Source organism: Podarcis cretensis (assembly GCF_951804945.1).
Source record: "Podarcis cretensis genome assembly, chromosome: 4".
In the NCBI taxonomy this organism is placed as follows: domain Eukaryota; kingdom Metazoa; phylum Chordata; class Lepidosauria; order Squamata; family Lacertidae; genus Podarcis; species Podarcis cretensis.
Window position 1 is genome coordinate 105240810 of NC_137173.1, and position 26069 is coordinate 105266878.

The 26069-nt window shown below is 43.4% G+C and overlaps 1 protein-coding gene across 12 annotated transcripts in view; it reads right to left on the reverse strand.

The window, feature by feature from the left end:
• PCDH17 (protocadherin 17) overlaps positions 1–26069 on the reverse strand; it is a 143204-nt gene that overhangs the window by 38529 nt on the left and 78606 nt on the right. For 5 of the 12 annotated variants that reach the window (XM_079972481.1, XM_079972482.1, XM_079972477.1 and 2 more), the window contains exon 4: positions 1269–1352. The exons of 6 other annotated variants lie outside the window; for them this stretch is intronic. In XM_079972481.1, coding sequence (XP_079828607.1) covers positions 1269–1352 — 84 coding nt within the window. Of the gene's footprint in view, positions 1–1268; positions 1353–26069 lie in introns of those variants that run through there. One more of the 12 variants, XM_079972487.1, reaches the window with a different exon arrangement.

Below are 26069 nucleotides of genomic sequence, written 5' to 3' on the forward strand. Positions count from 1 at the left end.
GGGGCTGGCCCAAACAGAAAAGCAAACCAAGCAACTACTTGGGGTGCAGAAATCTCAGTGGGATTTCAGCTATGGTAAACTGATGGGAGGCACACCTAATTGTAGAGCAGTTTGTTGGCTGACTGGATATCTGCTTTATGACACAACTAATATCTGCTAATGACACAACTGAGAGTCTTCAAATGTCTATCAGTTCCCTGGGGCACAAACACAGTGGTAAAGGTGAGGTAGTAAAGAAAGGCATTAAATGGGGGGGGGGGGGGAGCCTGTGCTAGCTAACTAAGAAAGGAGGTGGGATGGGGTAGAGTCCTAACCCCTGCCCTGGATGCAATTAAATTGTGAAGGCTGCACAAACTGAAGGCACCACAGTAGGTATAGGGAATCAAAGACCCAGTGGCCCAACAGAACCCTTCAGGCCGTCTCTCTGGTCCTTGGGACTCTTCCCGGGCCATATCCCCTTCCTGGCCACACACACCCCTTGCCAGTCCCACCTTGCACCTTCATTGAGTAATTCTGAATGGATGGAAGGTGTCCTTGAACTCTGCTAAGGCTTGCCTGGATGGAGGGTGGAGGGGTGTGAGACTGTGTGTAGAAACTATCCTACTGTACAAAGGTAGCCATCACATTTGTTGCTCTCCCCCCCCCCCACATGTGGCCTCCCAGTAGGGATTGCCACCCTGATGCTGAAAGTTTGATACTCCTACCTTCTCCGTTACACACATTTAGTACAACTAGTATCAGAAATGTGCTGCTTTGGTCTCAGGAAAGCTGCACTTCAATAGGTGTAGCAATGCCCAGGCCAAAAGCAGTGCACAACATTACCAATCCTGCACAGTAAGAGCAGGCAGAATTGAAGCAAGGACCAGATTTGGCCACTGCTGGCCAAGCACAAAGGAGCTACCAGAAGGGATGTGAAGAGGCTTACAAAGCATATTGCTCCCTGGACATGCAACAGAAGTCGGTCAGTTACCTACATCAAGTGCTTTGTGCATGAAATGAGGAGAGGTCAAAACAGCTGGAATTTCAGATCAACTTTAGCCAAAACTGAGCTCATTTGCAATGCAAAATGTGCTTCTAATTAATGTTCAGAATCCTAATTCAACAAGATCTTTGAAATTCTTTGCAGTAAAAATTCACTTTTATCAAATTCTCAGTTGCAATATTTAAAAAAGAAGACACCCCCACCCCACCCCTGGAAGTTTTACAATTTCACATGTAAAATTCTGACCCCGAGAGTAAGACAGCTAGCAGATGAAGGGTTTGCTCACCTGACAGAAGCAGATCAACAGACTGAAGTCTACTTGTGATGGTGTGGAGGGTGAGGAAAGCAAAGGAAAGCAAAGTCGGGAATGCTTGAAAAATAAAATATTTTTAGTTAACAAGGAGGAAAAAATCATTTGCAGGAGAAAGGGTTCATTTGCATTCCAAACCCCGCTCCCCAAATGGTCTCTGCTTGTGCTTGAAACAGCCATTTAGTTTGGTATATATTGCAGAAAGCTACAGAAGCAGCAGCAGCAGCAGCAGCAGCAGCAGCAGTCCATCATGAATCCCTAGGTAGATATTAGTGAGTCTATCATGCTAAACAACACAAAAAGTTTCATAGAATATGATGGAGGTACTCTGGACAGAGATGTCACTCATCACTGAAAGAAAGCACAAACCTGACAGTGATGTCGACGTCATGCAACAATTATTCTACTATAAATGATAAGTGCAGAAAGGCCCTATAATTTGGGGGAGACCCAGATTTCCTTTACAGTGTCACTCACCATGAAGCTCCCACAATATTGCTGAAAGGATAAAATGATGGAGGAGAGAACCATGGATTGTCCCACATAAAACAGGGGCAGGTAAACCTTTTAGCTCCACGGGCAAAATCCTTATCAAGATCAGCTGTGAGGACCCACTCATCTGTCACAACCCATCACTTGACTTTGCAAGCCGCCTCCCTGCCCCTTTGAACTCCAGATCCCAGAGGTTTAAAACAGAAGTATGGGGCAACTTACTAAAGCTTTAAAAGAGCCATGTTCAAGTTCGAGCCTCAAGAGGCTCAAATAAGAGAGACGTGGACTAGCCTTGTAAAAGTGCTTTTGGAAGCATCTTCCCTGCAAACAAGCAGGCAGTTGGGGTGCAGTGGGGGGCATGGGGAGGGGAAGAGTCCTCCCTGCCACTGCCTACCTAGTCACTCCAATTTTAAAAGGAGAACATTTTAAGGGGGTGCTTCCAAGAGTGCTTGTGCAAACCAAGGAACACTTTTACAAAGGGCAAAACTGCTCTTTGAAGCAGCTCCACTTCTCCTTGTGAGTCCCCCACACCCCTGCTGCTGCCACTCATGTGCTCACTTCAGTGTTTAAATTATGGGGGGGAGTCCCCCCCCCAGCTAGGGTTGCCACCACCTCTCCATTCAGTTAAAGGAGAAGCGTAAAAAGGTGCTTCAATGCCCCCTCACTGGCTGATGAGCAGATACCCAACCCTGCTGCCAAGGCTCTGTGATCTTGTTACTTGCTGGGAACAAGTTCATAGCTAATGCAGATTTAGACCCTGCCCCCTGTCCATCAGCTGATGGCACCAGCTGATGTCAGGTGATGGGCAAATGGTGTGGTTTGGATAAAATGGGCTTGTGAATTAAACCGAACTCCTTGGTGGGCCAAGATTGGCCCATGGGTTACAAGTTCTCCAACCCTAACATAACATGCAGACTAGGGATCAGATTTTTAAATTCTCTCTCATGTTTAGAACAAAACAAAAGCCTTGCATCTTGAAAAAACATCAGGGATACCACTTTTTCATAGAAGCATTCTTTTTTGTTTTTGTTCTGCAATTCTCCACTTGCCTTCTGAAATCTACCAATCTCAGTCTCAAAAGGGCCGTACCACCTGCCTTTTAAATGCATTTATATTTTATTCCTGAACATGCTCTAATTTGTCAATATGCACACAATACTCACACACCGAATGTTCACATTGGCCCTTATTGACCAATGTGTCATCATCTCTTTCTTGTTTGACCTGTGTCGGCCATAATACTTTCACGTTATCTTCTCATGTCTCTTTGGCCTTTGGGCCAGCTCACATACCCAGAGTGGTTCAAACGATTGTAATGTGGTCATGTGACTGCTTTACTGCCAGCCCTGAATGCTGTGTATATTCTACTGTACCAGTATTGACAACTTTTTTCTAGCTCACTAAATGTGGGTTGCAATGTAAGGTGTTTTGGATATTGTTATTAGTTTCACAGCAAATTCACAAACTCACCTAGCCAATGATCCTTTTCAAATTATGTCCGATGTTTTGACTGATGTTATGACTCCCCATGTAAGCCCAGTTTGCTTCCTAAATGAGGAGGGAGGACTATCAAACCTACTGCATGCAGATTTATGAATGGATCATCCACGAGCACGTTGCCTTGCATAGGGCAGAATACATCTAACAAGGATCCTTGGCTAAGAGGGTATGGAATCCAAACCTTAATCCTAAAACAGTTCAAGGCCTTCAAATAAACGATGGCTTCTCTGCCCCTTGCAGAGCCTGAGGTGCTTTGCTGGATATAGCATGTAACTCTACTGTAATGACGTTTATTCAACAAAGACCTTGACAACTGTACTCCTTTACTGATTGTTTCTTCCTTTTTGTGCTGAGTAAAACAATTAATTTGTAACAGTGAAAAATACATCCACTTGTAGCATTTCTGACCTGATATCATATTAATTTAATCTGCTTTATGAATTGCTGGAGGAAATATTCAGCTATTTTCTGAAAGACTGACTTGGGAATTATTGGAGCTGTATAATTGTTCTACTGATAAGATGTGAGAAAAAATACTTTATTTGACATTAATCTTACTGAAATGGGCAATGTATCTGAGAAATAGATTGCTGTCTAACTGGCTTGCCAAAATATCTCTTGCTGAGAGCAACTGTAGCTCATTAAAAAAAATATTTATTTAAACAGCCTCTTTTAAGAATGTTCAATCTTTCGTCAACATCTGTTGTCTCTTCCTCCTTAGGAACATAATTGTGCAGAATTCCAGTGTAAAACAGGCTGTGTACAGACTTCTCAAAATATTCGTGCAGTTACCCTGCAGATTTTTTTTTAATTTTTGTATATTTCTCCCTTGCTCTTAGAATGCATGCACATAGCATATGGAAACACCTGAAAATAAGTTTGCAAAATGCTCTTAATGAGATGACTACTAAATATATACTTCCAGTGCTTTCAGGAGAAGAATAAAATGCAAGCTACTTGCTTAGTTGGTTACACACACCACTTCAAACAATGATGAAGCAGAGTAACACTCTAGAACAGCAGTCAAGGCAATGAGCACTCACACTTTACATTGTGGGTGCCCTTTGTGGGATCGTGTGTGGTGCTACAGTTCCCAGGGAGCTTACTGGCAAACAGGGAGTTTCATCCTGGAGAAGAGTGACTAGTGGGGTGCCACAGGGTTCTGTCTTGGGCCCGGTCTTATTCAACATCTTTATCAACGACTTGGATGATGGACTCAAGGGCATCCTGATCAAATTTGCAGATGACACCAAACTGGGAGGGGTGGCTAACACCCCAGAGGACAGGATCACACTTCAAAGTGACCTTGACAGATTAGAGAACTGGGCCAAAACAAACAAGATGAATTTTAACAAGCAGAAATGTAAAGTATTGCACTTGGGCAAAAAAAAAAAAAAAATGAGAGGCACAAATACAAGATGGGTGACACCTGGCTTGAGAGCAGTACATGTGAAAAGGATCTAGGAGTCTTGGTTGACCACAAACTTGACATGAGCCAACAGTGTGACGTGCCAGCTAAAAAAGCCAATGCAATTCTGGGCTGCATCAATAGGAGTATAGCATCTAGATCAAGGGAAGTAATAGTGCCACTGTATTCTGCTCTGGTCAGACCTCACCTGGAGTACTGTGTCCAGTTCTGGGCACCACAGTTCAAGAAGGACACGGACAAACTGGAACGTGTCCAGAGGAGGGCAACCAAAATGGTCAAAGGCCTGGAAACGATGCCTTATGAGGAACGGCTAAGGGAGCTGGGCATGTTTAGCCTGGAGAAGAGGAGGTTAAGGGGTGATATGATAGCCATATTCAAATATATAAAAGGATGTCACATAGAGGAGGGAGAAAGGTTGTTTTCTGCTGCTCCAGAGAAGCGGACACGGAGCAATGGTTCCAAACTACAAGAAAGAAGATTCCACCTAAACATTAGGAAGAACTTCCTGACAGTAAGAGCTGTTTGACAGTGGAATTTGCTGCCCAGGAGTGTGGTGGAGTCTCCTTCTTTGGAGGTCTTTAAGCAGAGGCTTGACAACCATATGTCAGGAGTGCTCTGATGGTGTTTCCTGCTTGGCAGGGGGTTGGACTCGATGGCCCTTGTGGTCTCTTCCAACTCTATGATTCTATGATTCTATGATAGGGGCTGACTTGCCTCTCAGTGTTAAGTTTTGGAGGTTCACACCCAGCCTCAGTATTCAAGTATCTTGCTGGGACGTGGGGCCAGCAGGAGCCAACAACAGCCAGGCAGTTGGCTCTGAAGATTCACCCTCCCTTTAACTTTTTCTTCCTGTTTAGCGGGCGCTGCTGTTGAAGGACCGGGAAATTTTTTTCCTGCATTGGCAGGTTTTGTCTTCCCCATAGCAATCCGTCGCAACTTTTGTTGTTACGGCCTTGAGTAGAATCCTTTAGTCTTTTCTTCCCTATATGGGGGGGGGGGCATGGTGCCTCACCCCTCTGCAGCGGCGGTTCCAGGGCCCCCCTCTTAAAGGGGTTATATATATGGGTGTCACTGAAAGGTCATCAGTGAACCATCCTCCGTTCAGGATGGTTCATAGGGTATTTGGCTGCCTGCTACACTTACGTCTTGCAGAGCATCCCCATGTCCTATTTACCCTGGTGAGCCCCAGTTCCCCCCGGCTGGGGGGCTGGGAGGGACACCCCCCCAAGGCCTAAGCCAAGGTCTTCGTACATTCAGAAGTTTAATAAAGTTGTGGCCTAATTTTAATTGCATATAACGTTGTCAGAGTCTTTATTCCTTTCTTATGATCCCTGGGGGCTGGGGCTATCGCTGCCTGGTCTCAAAATCTGTACTGCATTCATTCCTGCTGGACTTCAAATCCTTCATACATTTGCACTCTTGGGTTTCGTGCAATGCTACTGCATCATTTGGAAGCTTAAGAAAATAGTAATTTCTCCAATGAGAGAAGGTATTGGAGCAGCAGAACTGAGCATGTGACATGAAGACACCAGAATACTGAATACTGAAGCTGTAGAAGATCTTGGTTTACACAGAATTTGACCAGCTTTATGTCCTTAAAGAGAAGCTGAGTGAACAACCCAGCTCAGGGATAATGAATGGGATGCCCTCCAAATGCAAATGGAGCACAACTCCCACAATCTCTGCCTAGAGCTGATGGGAGTTGTGGTTGAATAGCATCAGGAGGCCACCATATTGGCAACTGCTGCCATAGTTCATCCCACATGCAGCCATGGTTCTCAGACCTGTTGGCTCTGGGGGAAAATGTCAAAGGCTTAACTACGTCATTGGCAAAGATGTTAAAGCGCCTTCATAAGAACTTTTCTCTATACGGTCATACCTTGGTTTTCTAACAGCTTAGTTCATGAACAACTTGGAACTCGAGCGCCTCAAACTTGGAAGCCAGATGTCCAGAGCAGCTTCCACAGCTGGATGCTTCTGCAGCCAATCGGAAGCCGCACCTTGGTTTCCAAACATTTCAAAGTCGAATGGACTTCCGGAAACGCATTCTGTTTGAAAACCAAGGTACGACTGTATTACATAAATTAAACCCCACCTCTATCATTCAATTACATTCCTTTCAATTCAGCTACTCCTTTACCTCCTCGCTCCCTCCATAGGTCTTACTGTCCCTTCCACTGTGAGGCTGATGGCCTCAGTTCCCTGATATTGTAAGCTGAAGCCAATGGAGGGAATCCATTGACTTTGTAAACTGGAGCAACTTTGTATGATTGTAAGTTCAATGCAATCCATTGACTGTCTTTGGAAGGAAAGATCTTTCTTACATCAAATAAAAATCTTACAGTGACTTATTTGATAAATAGTCCTAATTTTTCAAAGATATGATTTTGGTCAACCACATTTGCCATTCAGCAAAGAATAACAAAAATGTATGAGGTGTCATGCAGAAAGTTAGATACTTTGTTCTGAAATCCTAGCTATCTAGAATTATTTCATTCAAACAGACAAAACTAAAGTATGACATATTTGCTTTCCTCTGAATTTTAAATGGATCATTTATAAGGATGAGTAAAGATTCTTAAGAGCAAATGGAAATGAGGTTACAATAAGGGGAGAGGACAAGTTCACATAAAGGGAAACAACAGAATAGACTAATTAATTGCCTATTATGTATTAGCATAAAGGGTAAACAAGAAGGAACATCAGTTCAAAATATGGCACTAAATTATAATAATCAGTAATAGGCTGTGCTGAACCATCTCCCCCCCCCCCCCAATTCATCTGGCATTTTGCTTTAGGAGAGGCTCTGTGGCAAAATTCATTTGCTGGAAGCGTACTCTCCAGGCAGGGATGGGAACATCAGGTCCAGGGGCCAAATGTGGTCTTTGTGGCCTCATGGACCCTGCAGGGCAGCCTCTTTCAGTGTTTCTGCCTTGGTGGAATAATGAGTATTTGAACTCTGATGGCGCTTCTTGACAGTCTGTCTGGAGGACAGAGAGGGCTGGGGGAGAGAGTGCAGAAGCAAGCTCACGGTAATAAAGGTAAAATTCGCATTGGTTGATTTGCCCGTGGACCCACACACCACTGGCAAGCGGCCCCTGAAAGTTTGTTCAGAAGGGAATGTGGCCCTTGGGCTAGGAAAGGGACCCCATTCCTGTCTTAGGGCTTTCTTCCAACACACCATACCACCCCCCAACACCTGGCTTCTGGCACACAAGTCCCAAAGGATGTAGAATGTGTCAGTTCCACAAGGGGTCTGGCATGTATCATTTGATGCTGTCTCCTATGTAATAATGGCAACCTTGCTGGGCTGCCACATAAAAATGCTTTGGGACACAAGGGAATCCACATGGGATGGGATGACTTTGGTACAAGTTTTATAAATTAACTTGCTCACTCAAACCTGGTCATCATACTATCTACATTGCAAGCACAATTTTAAATGGAACGGCTTCCCTCAAAATATCTTGGGAATTATAGTTTGGTGAGTTGCTGAAAGTTTTCTGCTAAGCCACTAGCCTTTGTAGCCTTTGTAGCCACTAGTTGTAGTCTTTGTAGCCACTAGTTGTAGTTTGCATAACTACAAATCCCAGTTTTTCCTGATTAGAGGGACTTATTTTAAAGCTAGTTTATATCTGTAATTCAAGTGTATCCTGTATCATATTTAAAAGCCTGTTTGTCTATCCTATACTTCTGCTGCGGGGGGGGGGGGGGGAGACTGTGTCAATAGGGCTGGTTAGCACAACTGAAAATAAGAATGATGACAACCCTGCCAAGATTTCACAAAATGGAATTTAATTTTATGCACTGCAGTTTCAGGGCTTTTGACCTCCAAATCAGAGGCTATTTTCAAAACTCGTCAACACAATCAGTGAATTTAAATATCAGATATGATAGCATGAAAAAAAGTATTATGCATTCTCAACTGATTATTTCCTGTCTCCCAAAACATTAACTTTTCCAAACAATGTGTATTTTATTCTCAGGAGCAAGCTCCACCTGCACAGAAGCAGCAAACAGCCCAAGCAGTGTTAAGACTATAAAATCCATAATGCTGTGTAACCATATGCAAAAAAACAAAATATCCTTAAATGAACAATTGTTTGTACTGAAGGAACTGGAAAAATGTGAGTGAACAGGGACTCTTCTCCTTTTAAATCTGCCATTTGAGGCCAGAAAAAGATGGATCTGAAAAAGAGAGAGACCTGCCTATGCATTTCATGCATCTACCTTTTATTACACATGGACAGAAATCCTTTAAATATAATGTGATTTTCTTAAGGGAGAAATCCAAAGAGAAAAGTCACTTTTTTGTTCTTCTGAATAATGTCTTTTTCCCTCCAAGCAGAAGGTTAAAAATAATTTCAATGTGAAACATCTCATATCAAATCATGCTTTTAAATCTGATAAGCAGAAGCATTTGAATTATTTTTAAGAACACCCTTTATGTTGGAAGCTGCTTTTTTAAAAAAAAATTACATTTGTAGTTTTTAGTGAAAGTACCCTTTAATAGTAGCCATAAATATGTGCATATGTAATGTGGACATTTCTTTTGTAATGTAAAAATTTCAGGGGGTGGGGCTTGCATTTCTGTGCTCTCTTAAAATCACTGAAGTTACAAGCCCACCTTTTGTTCCAAACTGTCCTCATCTGCTTTCAACACAGGAATCAAAGCAGCAGCCCACAGCATAATGATAAAAAAAACAACAACGTTAAAGGCAACAGTGAATGACAAACCCCAGGTCTGGAACCCAAAACAACTCCACAGCAAACGCACATGTGGGAGGCAGGACTGGAACCGAAATTGCTGAGATGTACATAGCAGGATCCCAGGTGCTTTATTTTAATCTAATAGTGTGTCAAAAATGAAGATACACCAAAAGCAGCATATTCCAAGTTGCACCAAAATAGCATATTTTAACCTGAGACTGTCAGGGACTGATGATAAGGATGCTTGAAGATTATATATATATATATATATATATATATAAATTCCAATGTGACCTGACCTAAACTTTGGATGTCACACTTCTCTGAATTTTGCAAACATTTCTTAGCTCAAAAAACATACCAAAATGTATCAAACATTAATATTTTTTGAAAGAATATGTTAAGAAATTCAAATATTTTATATATTTAAAATATATAAAATACTATTTTTTGTTAAAGTGTTTATTTAAATGTTAATTTCCATGCTTTTTTTTTTTAACTCAGCAGATTAATATGAAAGCCGGGCAGAATGGACTCATGAATGAAGACATGCAGTACTGACAGGGACCCGTAATAGTCCATCGCCACCCAATGATTCCATGACCATGTTTTGGTAGAGGTTAGGTGTTTATCACTCATCTTGTTTATAGTTAAAATCATCCTGAAAGTTATTTCAGTGTTTGAATGAAAAGTTGCACACCTGTTGCGCACTCTGCCTTCAAACAGACTCAGCTGTTGAAGGTGAAGAGATTTTTCACACACTCCCACAACCCACTGATCCTCTTTGCACAGGAAAGAACAGCCTCCTCTGTCATTCAAATAATGCAATGAGTTGCACAGGGTTTCATTCATGCAGCTGACTCATGCATCCTACCCTTGACATTAAGCAGAACACAGAGTCTCTTCTGCTGCAAGAAGAAGAAGAAGAAGAGGAGGAGGAGGAGGAGGAGGAAGAGTGAAGGGCTTGGTGAGCATAGTAGCTGCCCTATTGTTTCCAGGCAGCAGGCCACTGCAGACTTATTGGCAAGGGCACCCTGGCTGTGGAGCACTCCCCACTTCCAAGCTTTGGCTTGCACCCCCTTGGCAGTTTTTTGGCAGCAGTTTCCCTCTTCCACCACGTTTTCTCAATGTGCTGTGTGGGCATCTGTGATATATTTGTTTATGTATTGGGTTATATGGCCATACTGACTAAAATACCTAACAGATGGAAGGAGATTATATTTTCCTTTATCGTATTGCATCTGATATTGCTGTGACACCCCCCCCCCCCCGAGATCACATGGGATGAGACGCAAGATGTAAATTCTGTAAGGAAAAGGGATTGTGAGGGAAGAAGAGAAAGGCAAGCTCAGGCACTATTTCTTAGTTACAGAATTTTTGACATGATCAGCTGGAATGGAAAGAGGTTGCTGACCTCTCTGCAGAGCTGGTGGGCATGTCCTGCAGTCCCATCCCTGCCCCTCTCCCACAGGGGGGGTGGAATGGCTGCTGCAACTGATATTTGGGGTGACAGTGAGGACTATGTAGTGAGCTGCTCAACTTCCCCTTGTCACTCCATCTCTCTCCACTCATCTCAACTCACTGCAGGAGATTCACTACCACAAGGCTCAAGACTTTGGATGCTACACTTCAAATAAGAATTTCGTTTAATTAATATTGTAAAATAACATGTGCATGTATAGTGCTATACAGAGAGTACATAATTCTATTGATAATAATAATAACAACAACAGTGAGCTGGAAAGCCAATTATACAATCAGATTAAAGACCCAACAAATCCTAATTAAAGAGTAGGACAGAAGCAGATGCCTATGAAACAGAAATGCAAAGCCAGTATGTGGTTAGCAGGGCAAATCAAGAAAGATGTGATGAGCTGTACAACAAGATGAAAATATGTAAGAAGAATGTAAGAGCATGCAACAGAAATTTAGCAGTTCTGCAGAAGGTGTGTCAGGCTAACAAAATGATCAAGGAACACTTATGCTGCATGGCTGAGGATGGGGGTGGGGTCTTGAGATTGGTTACAAAAGCAGCCTTATTTGAAGTGAAATAGCAGGTACTTGAGAAACCTAAGTTATTTTAATTCAGAAACCAGAGGAGCTCATAGGAGTGGCATTTTTGGCACTTAAAATTGACCTTAACATTAGGGTAGGACATATTTTACGGGGGTGGCGCTGTGGGTTAAACCACAGAGCCAAGGTCGGTGGTTCGAATCCCTGCAACGGGGTGAGCTCCCGTTGCTCGGTCCCTGCTCCTGCCTACCTAGCAGTTCGAAAGCATGTCAAAGTGCAAGTAGATAAATAGGTACCGCTCCGGCGGGAAGGTAAACGGCGTTTCCGTGCGCTGCTCTGGTTCGCCAGAAGCGGCTTAGTCATGCTGGCCACATGACCCGGAAGCTGTACGCTGGCTGCCTTGGCCACTAAAGCAAGATGAGCACTGCAACCCCAGAGTCGGTCACGACTGGACCTAATGGTCAGGGGTCCCTTTACCTTTACCTTTAGGACATATTTTAACTGTTATTAGCAGCACATGCAGCAATACATATGCAAAGAAACACTAACCATTCAGCTTTTTCAACAAATAATAATTATCCGGGATGCTAAAATATCATGGCAAAAGTTAATCTAATAAGTCTCTCATTATCCTGTAATACTTTAAATCTGTGCTGTAAGCTAAACAGTTGTCAAAGAAACCCTGAGCTCTATTTACACCAAGCTGAAGAAGACTGAAATAAACAGAGACTGCGTGCTGAGCTCTAATTACGAAAAGCAAATTGCTCTCTCTGAAATCTAGCGGGAAAAGGTTAGCTCCTTCCCTTGATTCTGCAGGTAGAAATGGCAGGTGAAAGAGCCAAAGAAATCTCAGGTGTCTGCTCTTATGCCAGCTACATTGAAGGTAAGAAATTGTCTATGAGAGAAAAGTCCACCAATGGACATAACATGTTAGGAGCTGCCTTGAAAGAATGAGGTAATGGAGAACATGGGAGTATTTCTTTACCATCTGATGCATTTCAGATTAAAAGAGCTATGTAATAGCTTCCAACAGCCCTACAAACTCTGGTTTGTGTGAAAACACACCAAGTGTTTGTTTCATATATCAATTTAGGCTCGTTCTTCCTGGGGTGGCTAGCCTGTGCTTGTGGACTGCTCCACTTCATAGCTCATGTGGGAGCCGGTTAGTACCACAAGAAAACAAGAGCCCCTCTGGGCAGCATCCTGTCCTCAGGCCCACAAGCAGGATATGAGCACAAGAAGCTCCCCCTACTGGGACTCCCAGCAATTCAGAGACACCCCACCTCCAATCCCAGGGGCCCAGTAGCCACAGGTAGCTTTATCCCCCATGATTCTGTCAAATCCTCTTTTCAAGACATCCAGTTGGTGGCCATCACTACATCATCCGGTAGTGAATTCTTTAGCTTTACGGTTATCTGTGATAAGTACTTCCAGCATTCAGCTTCACCATGTGGCCCAAATTCTAGTATTGTGAGAGGAGGGCAAACTTTCCCACTTTCTCTACACCATGGATAATATTTATTAATTATGATGGTGTTTATTATTATTATACCCTGCCCATCTGGCTGTGTTTCCTCAGTCACTCTGGCCGACTTCCAGCACATATAAAAACATGATAAAACATCAAACATGAAAAACTTCCCAATACAGGGCTGCCTTCACATGTCTTCTAAAAGTTGTGTAGTTCTTCATCTCCTTGACATCTGATGGGAGCGTGATATTGTTCATCATACATTCAAAGCATAAAATCAAAACAACAATTTAAGGAACACAATGAAGGTGCATCTTTTCCACAATTATTGCCTTGGTCAAAGTATTGAAAATCCATACTTAACATTAAGAAGTATTCCCTGTAAACTACAGTACGCAATAAACCTGTTCTACTTTGCCAAAAAGAATTATCTATAATTATATTAACTAATAAAACAGTCCCATATCTTACTAAACCATTTTGTAAGAAAATTCTCTTCCAGTTTTTGCATGTAAGATTCTAGCAGCCACTAAGATATAAGAAACAATTTCCTTCTGATCCTTTGTTACCAAACCATCTAGATAATTCAATAAAAAATATTACTGGTTGAAGGGCACTTCATAACCCAAGCCTTCTCAAATGTGTTTTTTAAACAGTTTCCCAGTATCTATTTGCTACTTCACACTTCCACCACATGGGGAAAAGGTCTCCTTTTTCTTTCTGTCCTTTCCAACATTTTGGGGGAATAATTGTTAACTGTTTTGGCAGGAGCGATATACCACCACCTAACAACTTTTTAGCAGTTTTCTCTTATTCCCAAATTCAAAGAAACATGTACACAGATGTCCACAGCTTTTTTCTAACCTCCATTGGTCTGTTTCCTCTGGGGTTTGGGGCCCTTTCCATTATGTGCTCTTTACTTTGTTTCTGTTCTGTGCCAAAGTTAAGTAATAAATAACATACAGTGGAACCTCGGTTGTCGATCGTAATCCGTTTGGGAAGACAGTTCAACTTCCGAAAGGTTTGACAACCAAAGCACAATTGATTGTCAGCAAAATCCATTGAAAAAATGGATAAACACGCCTCGGAAGCCATTCAACTTCTGAGGTGCGTTCGAAAACAGAAGCATTCACTTCTGGGTTGTCGGTGCTCAAAAGCCAAAACATTTGACTTCCGAAGCATTCAACAACTGAGGTTCCACTGTGTGTGTGTGTGTGTGTGTGTGTGCTGCCAAGCTATGTTTATTTGTTTTTAGTATAGCTTTCTCAGATTCAGTCATCTCCCTAACTCTCATATACTCTTGCACTCTGGAACAAATTTGAAAGAAATCAAACCAAAATTAATTACACCTTGCATCTCTCTTCACGTCTGCATATGAGATAATTTGTTCTTGATTTATTAGATCTTTTGTTCTGAACATTTACTTCATTTCCCACATTTTAAACCTCCAAATACTTCCCCTTATTTTATCTATGACCGAAAGGTAAGAGCTAAAGGTAAAGGTAAAGGTACCCCTGCCCGTACAGGCCAGTCTTGACAGACTCTAGGGTTGTGCGCTCATCTCACTCTAGAGGCCGGGAGCCAGCGCTGTCTGCAGACACTTCCGGGTCACGTGGCCAGCGTGACAAGCTGCATCTGGCGAGCCAGCGCAGCACACGGAACGCCGTTTACCTTCCCGCTGGTAAGTGGTCCCTATTTATCTACTTGCACCCGGGGGTGCTTTCGAACTGCTAGGTTGGCAGGCGTTGGGACCGAGCAACGGGAGCGCACCCCGCCGCGGGGATTCGAACCACCGACCTTTCAATCGGCAAGTCCTAGGCACTAAGGCTTTTACCCACAGCGCCACCCACGTGATTAGATTTTAACAGATTTGGTGTGAACAAACTTGGCTGTCTCACTGTTCAGCCCTAATTCTAGTTTCTGAACAAATTAAAAAGCACAGGTCCAGTATTTGGGGGGGCTGCACCAGCTACATCTTTCCATTAAGAGAACTGTCCCAAATATTTCTACTCTCTGCTTCCTGTTAACCAATACCTAATCCGCAATAGGACATCTCCTCTTATTCTATGACTACTAATCTTACTCAGGAGTCTTTGTCGTCAAACCACTTAAAACTGATATGATTAATCACTTCTCCACCCACCCACAACCCTATTCCGTTTACACAGAAAATCAGCATATTCATCAGAAAGTAACAGCCTTTGTAGAGCATGAGACTCTTAATCTCAGGGTTGTGAGTTCAAGTCTCATAATAGGCAAAAAGATCCAGCATTAGAAGGGGATGGACTAGATGACCCCCGTGGCCCCTTCCTGTTCTACAATTCTAGGATTCTATGCTCTCAGAAATATCTGGTTTTCTACGTGGAGGCCAGGATCTTTTTGTATAGCATTCAACCAAGCAGTCTGAACTGCTATCGCTCAGACACGGCTTAGTGAGAACTAAGCCTAAGTGTGTGCACTATTTTCCTGCACCACACTATTAAGCATCAGCTTCAAATAAAAAATGAAATAAATTCTGTATCACTTAAAACAGAGGTTCTCTGCAGTCGATTAACCAGCGGGCTAAAGTAAACTGTAGAACAGAAGTGTTGCTAAACCGGGAGCCCCAGCACAGAGTCATCCTCTAAGAGCACATCTGGTGCAGAGAGTGTGCCAATCTGCCACAGGCAAGCCAGAGCTGTGGGCAGCTGTGCTCAAATGCAGACATTGTGTGTTTGTTCTCTAGCTTATGATCCCTAAAGGCAGTTTCTGAAATGCAGCGGACAGAAAGGACTACTCTGTTGACCAGTCAAGGCAAACCTGACCAGTCCAGAGGTTTCATATCGCCCGACAGTCCCAAAGGCCAATTTAGTATTCCTCTTCTCCAAAGAAGACTTTGAGGCCTGAGCACATATAGCTCAGGGAGTAAATAATCTGACTTGAAAGGGCTGGGTGAGCAAAGGACTCGACCTGCTTTATGCGCTATAGATAAATAGCCCCAACGCTTCCAGAAACATGAGATATCCTGCAATTAGAATGTGGCATTCAAAACAACAGCAATCATCTGTCTCACACCTCCATATGAGCTGTACAGTCGTCCCATGGATATGAGAGCTATGCTGATACTACACCAGTTGCCCATAGAGGCTTCCAGTTTCAGTCGAACCATCTATTCATTAACAGGAAGACATCAGTGAACATTTCATAAAATATTGAAGGAAGGTCTATCCTGGAAGGTTTTAGTTCTTCAATGCATCCTTTAAGGCCACAAACATTGATGTACTTTAGCCACATGACCAATTTAAGTGGTCTGTTAGTTCATATGGTAGCATACACTGCAAGAAATAGAAAGGTGGGTTCTAATCATGTTATGGCAAGTAAAGAACTTTAGTTTACTTCAATCTTGTTCATTAGGTTCTAGATATGCTAGTCATGACTCTTTTTGGAGGGTCATTAGTGATGACAGATCATGTGATGTTCCTTTAAAACAACAGAGACTCAGCACAGAAAAGCGTAGACATTCCTTGGGTTGGACTCGATGGCCCTTGTGGTCTCTTCCAACTCTATGATTCTATGATTCTATGATCCTTCCCAGCCATTTTCTGACCACAGCCATGCTAACCTCCTTAACAGCAAAATCACATATTAATGGGCATCTTCAACTAGTGCAAATATTTGTAGCTGAATAAATATGAAGCAGCCAATGCCAACTGTTGCTCATCTATAGGTGTAAAATTCATTTATTGGAGAAAATGCTATTCTACGTGCAACGAATATAATCCAGCTCACCCGGTTCTACGAGGGTGAGAGTTGACGTGAGAAATTTGTTTTAATATGAACTAGTTTCTGCTTGTTCAGTACCAGACACAAGAAGCTTTGCATCCAACATTTATGCTGTTTTGCTTATCTGGCACCTAAGTTTGAATCTGTAATTTTCCATGGTGTACATTAGGAGGCAAAATTATTAAAAAACAAATAGAACAGAAAAGCTAGGAAAGTGCAGGATAGACTGCTATTAATACTTACAATGAAGGAAACTCAAGACCTTTGTTCATGTTCACCATTTGCAACTCTCATTTGCACTATTTTTCTAAAATTATCGTGACATTCGAAAGTAAAATACATGATACTACTACAGCATGATTTAACTTGAATTTGCTACCTGGAATACGTCCCAGAATTTGAACACCAATTTGAAAGTGGAGAGGAGGAGAATAATAATAATAATAATAATAATAATAATAATAATAATAATTTATTATTTGTACCCCGCCCATCTGGCTGGGTTTCCCCAGCCACTCTGGGCAGCTTCCATAAAAACCAAAAATACACTAAAATATCACAGATTAAAAACTTCCCTGAAAAGGGGTGCCTTAAGATGCCTTCTGAATGTCAGGTAGTTATTTATCGCTTTGACATCTGATGGGAGGGTGTTCCACAGGGCGGGCGCCACTACCGAGAAGGCCCTCTGCCTGGTTCCCTGTAGCTTTGCTTCTCGCAATGAGGGAACCACCAGAAGGCCCTCGGCACTGGACCTCAGCGTCCGGGCAGAATGATGGGGGTGGAGACGCTCCTTCAGGTATACTAGGCCGAGGCCGGTTAGGGCTTTAAAGGTCAACACCAGCACTTTGAATTGTGCTCGGAAACGTACTGGGAGCCAATGTAGGTCTTTCAAGACCGGTGTTATGTGGTCTCGGCGGCCGCCCCCAGTCACCAGTCTAGCTGCCGCATTCTGGATTAGTTGTAGTTTCCGAGACACCTTCAAAGGTAGCCCCACGTAGAGTGCATTGCAGTAGTCCAAGCGGGAGATAACTAGAACATGCACCACTCTGGCGAGACAGTCCACGGGCAGGTAGGGTCTCAGCCTGCGTACCAGGTGGAGTTGGTAGACAGCCGCCCTGAACACAGAATTGACCTGTGCCTCCATGAACAGCTGTGAGTCCAAAATGACTCCCAGGCTGCGCACCTGGTCCTTCAGGGGCACAGTTACCCTATTCAGGACCAGGGAGTCCTCCACACCAGCCCGCCCCCTGTCCCCCAAAAACAGTACTTCTGTCTTGTCAGGATTCAACCTCAATCCATTAGCCGCCATCCATCCTCCAACCGCCTTCAGGCACTCACACAGGACCTTCACCGCCTTCACTGGTTCTGATTTGAAAGAGAGGTAGAGCTGGGTATCGTCTGCATATTGATGGACACCCAGTCCAAACCCCCTGATGATCTCTCCCAGCGGCTTCATATAGATGTTAAAAAGCATGGGGGAGAGGACGGAACCCTGAGGGACCCCACAAGTGAGAGCCCAGGGGTCTGAACACTCATCCCCCACCACCACTTTCTGAACACGGCCCAGGAGGAAGGAGCGAAACCACTGTATAACAGTGCCCCCAGCTCCCAGCCCCTCTAGACGGTCCAGAAGGATGTTATGGTCAATTGTATCAAAGGCCGCTGAGAGATCCAGCAGAACTAGGAAACAACTCTCACCTTTGTCCCTAGCTCGCCGGAGATCATCAACCAGCGCGACCAAGGCAGTTTCAGTCCCATGATGAGGCCTGAATCCCGATTGGAAGGGATCCAAATGGTCCGCTTCTTCCAGACGTGCCTGGAGTTGTTCGGCAACCGCTCGCTCAATCACCTTGCCCAAGAATGGAAGATTTGAGACTGGGCGATAGTTGGCCATACTGGCCGGGTCTAAAGATGGTTTTTTAAGAAGCGGTTTAATGACCGCCTCTTTCAGCGGATCTGGGAATGTTCCCTCACAAAGGGAAGCATTCACCACCCCGCAGAGCCCATCGCCCAGCCCTTCCCGGCTCGCTTTTATCAGCCAGGATGGGCAAGGATCCAGGAGACAGGTGGTTGGTTTCACGCGTCCAAGCAGCCTGTCCACATCCTCGGGGGTAACGGATTGAAATTGATTCCATGCAACTTGACCAGACAGAGCTCTAGCACTCTCCCACCCCAGCCCTGCTCCCACGGTGGTGTCTAGCTCCTTCCGAAAATGAGTGATTTTATCTGCAAAAAACTTTGCAAAATCGTTGCAGGAGATCTTGGGGTCTTTACAAGGCCCCGGTGGTAAAGGTGGTTCCGTTAAATTACGAACCACCTGAAAGAGTCTCCTGCTACTATTTTCTGCAGATGCAATAGAGGCGGCGAAGAAAGTCTTCTTCGCCGTCGCTATCGCCACTTGGTAGGCTCGACGTTGAGCTCTAACCTGTGTCCGGTCAGATTCGGAGTGAGTTTTTTGCCACCGACGCTCTAGCCGTCTCAGCGATTGTTTCATCGCCCTCAGCTCCGAAGAAAACCACGGGGCTGTCCGGGCTCCATGCAATCGGAGAGGGCGCTTCGGAGCCAGACAGTCGATAGCCCTGGTTAACTCCGCATTCCAGCGGGCCACCAGGGAATCAGCTGAAAGGCCATCAACATGGGATAAAGCATCCCCTACCACTCTCTGGAAGCCAATTGGATCCATTAAGTGGCGGGGGCGGACCATCCGAATTGGTCCCACCTCCCTGCAGAGAACCTGTGAAAAGTGGCTTGATGGCTTTCAGTGGCTTTATTTGCTGGGGTCATTTCTGCAGCTTATCGCAAGAGAAGTCTGCACCTGTGGATTTATCAATCTTTGGTGCGTAAGGCTTTTGCATTGGCTGCAGAGGTGGCAGCTATAAGCTACGATAAGAGCTTTCAACGTTGGGCCACCAGGATCCCTTCTGCTCATTGGGATTGAAAGGATCTTGACGTGTGGACTACTTACGTCTCTCCTAATTTGAGCATAAGTCCACAGAGCAGTTGAAACCGAAGCAAGATGCTAAGAAGTCAGGGAGGCACCTTTTTTGCTGGGAATACAATAAAGGGTCCTGTCAGCGTCAGGGTTGTAAGTATTCCCATACATGTGATAAGTGTTTTGGGGACCACCCTGCCATATCATGTGGGGCCAGGCAGCCTTTTCGAGGGGCCAGGAGAGGCCCCCAGCAGGAACCAAAGGGAGCCTCTTCCCAAGCAGCCTGCAATGCTAAATGCTGTCTTATTGACCCTAGCTCTCACTCCCATTAAATTGCCCACCTTGAGGGCGTGGCTACTCAGGTATCCTGACACAGTTGCTGCCTCATATCTGTGACTTGGATTTGTATCCCAGTGGCGTTCCCGCCCAGGGCCACGAAAGTTGAAAATCAAAAATCAGTTAGGGAAATTCCGGATATTGCTAGGAAAAAGATCAGGAAGGAATTAGTGTTGGGAAGGATGGCTGGCCCATTTGAGTGCCCTCCTTACCCGGATTTGCACCTTTCCCTTTTGGGTAAGGTGCCCAAGAAGGCTCCAGGGGAATTTCGCTTAATTCGCAATTTATCTTACCCAAAGGGTTCATCTGTAAATGATGCTATCCCTCCTGAGATATGTTCTGTCAGTAACTTCTTTAAGTTTTCTCTAATGCCGCTTTAAGGACACTATCCTGCTTGTGGATATAGTAGCTAAAGAGGGTCAGTACTACATGTGACATGAGAAAGAGCCTGAAAAAAGGGAATAAGAGAGTCGGGGGCACTGTCACTTTTTGAGGGAAGGGAAGGAGCTTCTGCCACCCACCCACCCACCGTAATTTTCATTTTAAAAAAAGTACAGTGGTCCCTCGGGTTAAGAACTTAATTCGTTCTGGAGGTCTGTTCTTAACCTGAAACTGTTCTTAACCTGAAGCACCACTTTAGCTAATGGGATCTCCCGCTGCCGCCGCAGCATGGTTTCTGTTCCCATCCTGAAGCAAAGTTCTTAACCTGAGGTACTATTTCTGGGTTAGTTGAGTCTGTAATCTGAAGTGTCTGTAACCTGAAGAAGAAGAAGAAGAAGAAGAAGAAGAAGAAGAAGAAGAAGAAGAGTAGTAGTAGTAGTAGTAGTTTGGATTTGATATCCCGCCTTTCACTTCCTTTAAGGAGTCTCAAAGCGGCTAACATTCTCCTTTCCCTTCCTCCCCCACAACAAACACTCTGTGAGGTGAGTGGGGCTGAGAGACTTCAAAGAAGTGTGACTGGAACTTCCGGAGGCGGCGCCACCGACAATGGCAGATTCCCTCTAATCTAGAGGGAGAAAGCCCCGCAGAAATTGGGTCCTACCGCTGCAGCGAAGCGGGGACCCTTTCGAAAACAGCAGGCGGGTGAAGCCTGCGACCGTGGGACTCGGCGGGCACCTTTTGCGCCCCCACCAATCGGCAAAGGAACCCTGCAAAGGGCTCCGGAGCCAGACGGGGTGCTGGCGCGGTACTGAGAGTCAATCGCTACTTCTGCGGAGCGAAGCTGCACAGCTGATGTCGGAGAGCGCTGTCCTCTTTCCTGTGACAATTCGGCTCTTAAACAACAACCCGTGAGTAGGACAATTGAAAGATCGGGAGATCAAAGGAATCGCCCCTTTGATCAAAGGAACAACCTTGAATTTGGCACCGAAGTGGGAAGGTATAAACAGGAAGTCCGCCTTCCGCTTTTTGTAAATAGACTGAAGCAAAGATCTTACAAGCTAAAAAGCCGGAAAAATTGATTTTATGATTGAAATTTCCTGCATCTATAACCATCAAAACCCCCCTTGACAGCAGGAGAAAAGGGGGGAAGAAATTTTGACCTTTTAATCCTGCAGAGAGAGTGAAAGAATATAAGCTTCCATCGTCCCAAACCTGGGGACGGAATGTCAGGACAGAAATTGTCGGTGATGCCTATTAACTTAAAACGGAAAAACTATTGACAGATAGAACTAAAAGAGAAATAAAATAATTCTAATGCTGCTTTCTGCTTGTTTGCATTATATTGAAAGGAAACAAAGTATTTGAAAATTGAAAGTAAATTTCTCTTTGTTGGATACACTTTAAAAGATGGACGTTAAATAGTAATTGTATCCCCTAGAGGGAGCCAGCCAGTGTGTTTGTTGCAACTTACAGGGAAGATATAACAGCTGTGAAAATCAGACCGTGGGACCAGCTATTTGACCTTGACAGAAATGAACAGGGAGGAAGTCTTACTTGCTGCCCTTGGCAAAATGAATGCTGTGCTGCAGCAGTTGGGTGAGAAAGTGACTTTGATGAATCAAAAGTTGGATTTTATATCTGCTGCAACTAGTAAAGATGAACTAGCAGGAAACGAAGTTAAAGAAATTTTACAACAACCAATTCAGGAAATTGGTTTAACAAGGCAAGTGCAAGGGCAGAGGAAGATGGAAGAGGTTGCGATTGCACCTCAAAAGACACAGAGACTCAAAATCCCGCAGGGCCAAAAGCTGCAACATTGGAAGACTGAACTTTGAGAACATCTGCAAAACTTTGGAGTTAAGGAAGCCTTTAGCTCTGGTGGGACTGTGAAACAAGTTGATGATTATTTTTGGAACAATTACCTTTTGGATTACAAATCAAACATTGGGGAGTGGATTACTGGGGAATGGGACAATCTGATAAAAGAAAATGGAGAATATTACTGTATGGAACTCCCCGGAGATTCACTCCCCAAGGAGAAAGGGAAGAAAATATGCAAGAATCCAACAAGGGGAAAGGATGTGTGCAAGTATAAACAGGAACAAGAAAACCTGCAGAGGGGGCACAGAAGGGACCTGAGAGCCTCAGACATTAGAACACCCGATTGATGGACAGGATACAATGGTGTAAGCACTGACATTATCCGAAACCAGGAAGAAGGGACGTTGGATAAAATCAGAATGAGAATTTCTTTTTTATAAATCATTTTATTTTTGGAATTGTGTAATACTATTGAAATACTAAAATGTGCTGGAAAGGAATTAATTGGCTTTAGCAGAAAGGTTTGAAGGAGTTAAGTTTAAATATGGTTTAAATTTTGAAATTTTAATGTTCTGAAGGTAAAATAAGGTTAAAGAAATTAATGGTAAATTGAACTGTAAAAATTTTAAATGTTACTGATGTTGAAATGAAATGAAGCGGTTCTAGTAATAAGGTAAAATAAGAATTTGCAAGAATGGATTGATATTAGATGAAAATCTGAAGTTATAACATATGAGGATAAACAATTAAGGGTAAATTAAGAGGGTATGAATTTGCTGAACTAATTTTTAAATGGAATACAAAAAAGGGAGGTGAGAGGAAGTCAGGAAAATAAGTAAATGAATGGTAAGAACTTGAAAAGAGGGATTTTTATTTTTTATTTTTTATGTCAAATTTTGGTTTTTGTATTTTTCTTGTGTTTCTTTCTTTCTTTTTTTTGGTTACTGTTCTGTAACTTTTTTCTTGTTAAAATTTAATAAAAAATCATTAAAAAAAACAAACAAAGAAAGAAGTGTGACTGGCCCAAGGTCACCCAGCAGCTGCATGTGGAGGAGTGGAGACACGAACCCAGTTCCCCAGATTACGAGACTACCGCTCTTAACCACTACACCACACTGGCTCTGTAACCCGAGGCACCACTGTATCTTATTCATTACATGGAAGCTACCATGTCAGAAAACAAACAGTCTATTTTTCATAAATTATTAGGTGGAGTAGAGCAGTTTGGGGCTACACTCTGACTCTGGCTTTGCAACTTGTTCTTTGTGGAATTTCACCCCCCCCCCCTTTTTAATGTGGATTGAAATGAAGACCTCCAGGTTTTCTTCACTGTGACAATGGTTAGGAATGGTTGTATGTAAGTATGTTATTATTAAATCATTCTGATCTGTGCATTCTGGGTAGTGGACCGAAGGCTCTGGACTCCCACCCAACTCTCCTTGCTAAACTTCAGAAGCAGATGGTGTTTGAGTTTTATGATACTTTTTTACAGTTTCATTATACTGTTTTCTGTGGATTGTTTTCATATGCACTGCTTAGAAATGTGAATAATCGAGCGATTTAGAAGTATATTAAATAAGTAACTAAGTTCCAAAAATATCATTATCAAGTGCTTCTTGCATATATCCTTTTATTTCTTTTGTTGTTTTTTACACATTTGATATTAAAATTCTAGCCTGTTCTGTTCTCTTTCACCTTTTCCCCAATTGTAATCCAGAAACTATCTCAACTACCTGAACAAGGAAGAGTTTCATCTGAACCTGGGCTCACAAAGCCTTAGCTTTCACCTCTGTTTGAGACCTGGGTGTGTCTGAAGTCATAGCACTGAGTAACTGCCACCAGCTTCCATAAATATTAGAGGAAGGGGTGGGAATTCTTGGCCAGAGGATGTGACTTCCTAGCAACCTTGATCCCAGGTTCCCCTGATTTTAGACATTAGATTAGACAATGGGACAAGTACATGAGAACTCTAAAATAAGAGCATGTGCTGTTCGAAATAAAGAATTAAAGGACAATAATAAATGCAACACGAACAAACCAATTCTTCCCCATTAAATGAAAAGCAGCTCAAGAATCAGGGATGAAAAGAACTATTGAATAAACTTCAGTTAAATGTTACTATCATCTCCCTGAATGGTCTACAAAAGAAAAGGCAGGCAATTAGACCTACTTAATTCCTAATTCTTGCAAATCTACATCACAAATCCAAAAAAATAAGACTCATTTAAAGCTAACCAAGTGGGCAATTAACAGCTTGTTGAAGCCATCAATCAACTGGAGATGTGGGAGGAATTTAAACAGATGTACGTCCTGTAAATCTTCAAGTTTCTCTCTCTCCCCACCCATCTAAGGGAGAAAGACTCCAGTCAGTTTTTGTCAGTCATGTGGGCAAGAAATGTGTGAACACACAGTTTTTCCCTAATTGAAAATTACAATTGGAAGCTGCCTGCTTTTGTAAAGGAATGGCAGGGATAGGAATCACTTAATCCTTTGCCCTCTCCCAGTCCTTCTGCTGAAAACGGCTCCCCACCCCCAGTTGTGAAGGGACTCAGAATCTTTCCCCCCATGTCATACCCTCCAAGTGTCCCTATTTTCCAGGGACAGGGCTGGAATTACAAAAGTCATCCCGACTTCTGATTTGATCCTGGAATGTCCCTCCCCCCCCCCCACCAGTGCTGCTGCCACTGAGCTCCGGGAGGAGGAGGAGGCAGCAATTTTCCTGAGCAGCAGTGGTGGTAAGGAAGCATCCCATTGGCTCTCCATGGCCGCCACTCCCGGCCTCCTCCCTTGGGCAGCTCTGGGCAGGAGGAGGAGAGGCTGCCACCACCGCCGAGGCCCAGCCAGGGCCGTCCTGGGCGGGAAGAAAGGGAGCAGAGTGGAGCACAAGGAGTCTGGATTATATATATATATATGTTTTGTGCATCTGTGTCTAATCTTGGCTCTTTCTAAAATGTATTTATTGCTATGTGCTTTTCTTTTTTGCAAATCTACCAAAGAATAATATAAAGTAAAATCAGGATGAAGGGGTTTTCTCAGGATGGTGGAGGGTGTGTGAGCTGTGTCCTGTTGGTGTCTTGGTGGCAGAAATGCTTTGTGAGGGGGACAAAATATAGGGGGAGGGGTCAAGGAGGGTCAGTTGTGGGGCAGTGAGAAATATCCCTATTGAGGAATGTTGGAGGATATGTCATGTTTGGGGGGAAACAACTGGGATAGGAGGAATTTTGATTAGAAAACAGCAAGGAAGGATAGAACATCCAGTTTATATATATATAAACAATAAATATTATAAATAGAAAAGTATCCAACTGACCTCTTACAGCTATTATTATTATTATTATTATTATGCTTACAGCATTTGAAGTGCAAAGTGCTCTGTAACACAAGCTCAAAAGTTAAGCTGTGTTTTTACCTACTGATTTTTGTCTAGCACAAATGACATCAAAGTGGAAACTAAAAAGAAACATGCATTTAAAGCTGACTACCTAAACAAGAAAAGGTTGCAGGTACCTTATTTCCCACCCCAGCTCAGTGTAGGCAGTGCATTTTAAAAACACAGTCATTGAGCAAAACCTGGAGCCCCACTCAGCTCTGTGTGAACACTTAGCTCACCTACTGCTAAGGCCAGTCCCAGGGTACCAAAGCTATTCAGGTAGATCATTATTTGGAGTTTATCGTCCTACAGTTGATAAGCAATACTTTACCAAACACTAGTCTTGTAAGTTATTCAGTGCAAGTAGATAAATAGGTACCACTGTGGCGGGAAGGTAAACAGCATTTCCTTGCACTCTGGTTTCCGTCACAGTGTCCCGTTGCACCAGAAGTGGTTTAGTCCTGCTGGCCACATGACCCGGAAAGCTGTCTGTGGACAAACACTGGCTCTCTCAGCCTGAAAGTGAGATGAGCACTGCAACCCCAGGGATCCTTTACCCG